General features: G+C 33.3%; 1 protein-coding gene across 6 annotated transcripts in view; it reads left to right on the top strand.

The window, feature by feature from the left end:
• Positions 1 to 4323, top strand: part of LOC106788333 (homeotic protein distal-less) — a 91269-nt gene extending 86946 nt beyond the window's left edge. For 3 of the 6 annotated variants that reach the window (XM_014751504.1, XM_014751500.1, XM_014751499.1), the window contains exons 3-5: positions 1815 to 1986; positions 2409 to 2742; positions 3529 to 4323. In XM_014751504.1, the coding sequence (XP_014606990.1) occupies positions 1815 to 1986; positions 2409 to 2742; positions 3529 to 3547 (525 nt within the window). In that variant the 3' untranslated portion in view covers positions 3548 to 4323. The remainder of the gene's footprint in view (positions 1 to 1814; positions 1987 to 2408; positions 2743 to 3528) is intronic. The other 3 variants (XM_014751502.1, XM_014751505.1, XM_014751501.1) reach the window with 3 other exon arrangements.
• The last annotated feature ends 644 nt before the right edge of the window (positions 4324 to 4967 follow it).

Below are 4967 nucleotides of genomic sequence, written 5' to 3'. Positions count from 1 at the left end.
TAGATCATGTATACAATAACAAATCTATGTATGTTAATTCCTATCTAAAATCAAATTGTATGTAGTTATAATTGAAGTTCCAAAATCACGAATAAAATAAAACATCTATGTATGTTAATATGTAGAATGAAGTTTTATATACTTATAAATGAAGTTCTTAGATCACGTATACAATAACAAGTCTATGTGTGTTAATGTGTGAAATGAAATGTTATATAGTTCCAGTTGAAGTTCCTTAATAACAAATGCAATAGCAACGTGTTACGTGTTGAATACATGTGTTGAATCAAATTGAATATATTTATAGTTGAAATTCCTAGATCACGTATACAATAACAAACGTAAGTGTGTTAATGTGTATACGTGATGTTCGCGTAGTGCATAGGGGCGAGGTTTTGCCGTCGGTGGTTGGCCATATAAAACGTGAAACAATGCCGCGTGGAACGGTGCGTTTCTTCTTTGCTCGGGAACCAAGCCCGCACTGCGGTTTTAATGAACTCGTTTTGACGTGACGACGCCTCGTGCACCTTCTTCGAGAATTTTCTCTCTCTTTCTCATTTCAAAACCCTTTTTTCCCCTATTCCCAATCCTTTCTCCTACGTAACCCCCTTTTTTCTATTTTTTTTCCATTCCCTTTTCTCCAGTGCAGTTCTATTCCTCGTCATTGTCATTGGTCAACTTCAAACTCATCGCACTTAAGGCCACACCCGAGTTTGTTAATTAAATTGATACTCACGTTAGGTTGCATACTATTTAATTTTAACCCTTTCACGGATTTATACAAATTTTAGTTTGTTTTATATTTTTATTCATTTGTAATTATTTTCTTTTGGGAGTGGATGAAGCAATTGTACGTTTACCAAAATTCGGTTAAATGGATTATTTATATTATTGTTATTATTATTTATTATAAAACAAGATATCGAATTTGTTATGATAATAATTACAAATCAAAAATTAAAATAATTTCTATCAGCAATAATTTATCAAATTGTTATGATTATAAAAATAATTGATTATATAAAAATCATATTACTCTCGTGCATAACAAGATACCTGTTACAAAAAAAAACATCGAATAAATAAATAAAAATTTGTATAATAAAATATTCAATCCCTCGGTATAATAATAAAAATATTACCGAACTAAGTTAGTAGAATTTAGTGAGCAACTCTCAGTGCATGAAAATGCAAGCTTACAGCGTACATTTATTACGGGATTCAAAATTCGCATAAAATCATAAGAATGATCTTCAAGATTGATCCGGCTTATCCTATAAAATAGGAATATTCCTCTTCCTCGAAGTTGAGGACATATACATTCAAAGATACACAGACACAGACACATACCTATACTCATATATACATACATTTATATATATATATAAACGTAGATACGTAGTTTGCGAATGGATACGATGCAAAAGCTTACGTAAGAGTTGAAAGAACGTCACGTGCATACGGCGCATGTGTGTGCGCTTCGAGAAGACAAAAAATACCGCATGTGCAATCCCAGTCGTCGTACACATGCACATTGGTATCCGTTTCAGGACTACGTTCTATGTGTGTAGGCAGAAGGAACGACACGAATGATTACGAAACTAACGTACCTCTTTTCCTTTCTTCTTCTTCTTCTTCTACTTCTACTTCTTCTACTTCTTCTTATTCGTTGATATTTCCGTATCCATCAATTTCAATAATAATCGCAAAATTATACCCACGCTATAATAATAAAAAAAAAAGAAAAAGAAAACTCATCCAATACGATCTGTGACCGAATTTATGCTACAATGTTTGTAATATTTTTGTTGCAGGTAAAAATATGGTTCCAGAATAGGAGGAGCAAGTATAAGAAGATGATGAAAGCAGCACAACAAGGTGGCGGTGGGGGTGGTGGACAACACGGTAGTTTGTTAGCCGGTGGTACTGCCCTACCTGGTGGCCCTTCACCTCAACCTGGTCAACCTGGAAGTCTCATGCAAGGAGGTAATTACTATCATCGACTAATATCACGCAGTTATTAACACTAGAACTATATACGTTAAATGATGTTTAACAAATATCTTTTACAAATGTATATTATATATATATGTTACCGTGAGAAACATATATTCGTCAACGCATACCCCAAATACCGAATATTTGGATTCATTTTTATGCATTATAATATTTAGGACATTCACCAAGGTGGATCTTGATAGTCTTCAATTTCAATCGTAGAATAGTTTCCTTTCAAACGTAGAACAGTTAAATATAGTTCTAGTGTTAATTTTGTTAACGATCATAAACGTCACAGATTGTAATTTATAATTGTAATAAAATAATCAAGACGTATGATTTAAAACTAATGATATAATTGTAATATGAAATGGAAGAGATCTAGAATAGATCTTAACGAGTTAACAAAGATTGGCCGGTTATGTTAACAGGAGGTGGAAGTTCTGTTTCGGGTAGTCCGACGACAGGGTACCTAGGAGGAATGGGGGGTGGTGGTGGTGGTCACACCCCCGGAAGTTCGAGTCCTGGAAGTGAGATGTCGCCTCAGCATAACGAAAGTCCCCCTGCACCCGCCTGGCCGGGTGAGATGAAACACCATCCTCATCCCCATGCCCCACCACATACTCACCATCATCCACACACGCCTGGACATCATCCACCTCCACCACCACCACCCCCACATCACGCGGGTTACATGCCACAGTACTCTTGGTATCAAGCTGATCCTAATCCTGGACTACTCACGTGAGTTTGTACAATTGTACAATTGATTAATTATAATAATTAAATATAAGAGATATAATAATATTCTCCGTGAACATTTCGTACTTAAAAAGATGGAAGTAATGGAACAAACTTATATTCGTGGTCTTAATAATGATATTATTTATATTTTTATTTATAAATTTTGACAAAAATCAAATAGAATATATATCAAGCTTGGTTTCGAAGTTTATTTCGTAGTTTAATAATAATAATCATTAAAATATAAAACACATGATAAAGATATGAATTTCGGTAAATGCGAGTTAACCTCAAAATAAATCATAAAAAAAACTTAATCAATTTTTCGATACAATACAATCCGTTCTATACCAAATTACCGAATCAAACTTACACGTGCCGTTTGTAAAATCGTAACAAATATCTATCCCCATGTTCCGTTATAAATAAATAAAATATAATATAATACGAAACAATGTTGCACACATATCACGAAAAAGTACACGTATTTCTTCGACGAATGATTATTATTATAATTATTATTATAAACGAGAATATTAATGGAAAAAGTGAAAAGATAATTAACAAAGTGTTACGATAAGTTATACCGTTGCTGTATACTTTTAGTTTCGTTTTTTCTTTTGAACATTTTTATTTTCAAGGTAGCGTTGATAGAGCTCTTCTTATTAACGAATCAACGTTGAGATATAGAGACAGAAAATGAAAGAGAAGCTAAAAAAAAGATGGATGGTGTGTGTGTGTGTGTATGTACGGTGATTAACTACTTTTCTCTGTGATATGTTACAGGGTGTGGCCGGCGGTTTAACGAAGACGTCCCCCGAATCGTGTCGAGGAGGAAGAGGAGGAGGAAGATGAGGAGGAGGAGGAGGAGGAGGAGGAGGAGGAAGTTGTCCGCCATGTTCTAGAGGACGTAGTACCAGATTATTCGTGGCGCCAATCACGAACAGATATCTCGCGTTAAACGTTAAATATCCCCCCCAGCCCCTCCACCAACCAACCAACCAACCAACTAATCGAGTAACCCCCCAGCCCCCCTCCAATTTTTTCTGCTCGAATCGAAATTTTGGTCAGTTTCTTTTACTTTTTCATTTTTTTTTTTTAATCAATTATTTTCCTTGCTGCAATTTTTAAATCAAAAAACGCGTGTGTGAAAATCACCCAATTACCACCTCGTTACCCCTCAGACCACATAAACACAAACAACGCCCCCCCCCCCCTACCTCCCCTCTCTCAAACCCCTTAAAGTTTGTTTCATCGAGAGACAATGATGGACAATGAAATTCATCCTAAATCTCTGATTCCTGTGAATTCGTTCATTATTTAACAAACAAACAAATAAACAAATAATAAAGGAAAGAATATAAACAATGAATGGATTTGTGGAGATGACAAGGTAATGAACAAGGGGATTAAAATGAAATGAATAAGGAATTAATGAAAAATTATTGTTGGGTAGAAAATAATAGACTCCCACGGGTGAACATAGATTTGATCATCGATCGTTATGGGGAAAAAGAAAAAAAAAATATGATCGATCATCGTGTATAATAAAATAAAATAAAATAAAATAAAATAAAATAAAGTTAAATAAAATAAAAATAAAAATAAAAATAAAATAAAATAATATGAATATAAGAGAAGTAAGAAAAGTAAAATGAAAAAAAAAAAAATGGGAAGCAGAAATAAGTATATATATATGAGAAAAAAAAAAAACAAGGAGATAAGAATTAAAAATGATTTTAATAAAATTAAAATAATAATAATTAAAAAAAAATAAAATTGATGCGAGGTGTGGTAACGCGCGGTAGGTTTTAGGTGTGAATCAACGACAATTATTGTGACGATGAATTGACGTCGATTCGAATGTTGTATGAAATATTGCACAATTTCGTCGTTAAAAGAATATAACAAAAAAAAAACAAGAAAAAAAGGTAAAAAGAAAATTGTATATCAAAGTGACTTGTTGGTGTTGTTCGCGGGGATGTTTCAGTGATAACGCGATAATAATATTGTGTGCGACCTCGAATGATTTAAAATAATAATAATAATAATAATAATAAAAACAACAAAAAAAGAAAAAAGCAAAAATGTAGAAAAAAAATGACGTAACTCGTTCGAAGGACTTACTACGGCCAATCCGAGAAAAAAAGGACGAAAAAATCATTAAGTGCAAATACAAACAAACAAACAAACAAACAAAAACAAAGAAGAAGAAGAACGAAGAA

Source organism: Polistes canadensis, unplaced genomic scaffold (genome assembly GCF_001313835.1).
Source record: "Polistes canadensis isolate GaletaPanama2010 unplaced genomic scaffold, ASM131383v1 scaffold_135, whole genome shotgun sequence".
NCBI lineage: Eukaryota > Metazoa > Arthropoda > Insecta > Hymenoptera > Vespidae > Polistes > Polistes canadensis.
Note: the sequence above shows the minus strand (reverse complement) of the source record. Positions and strands in the feature narration are given on the sequence as shown.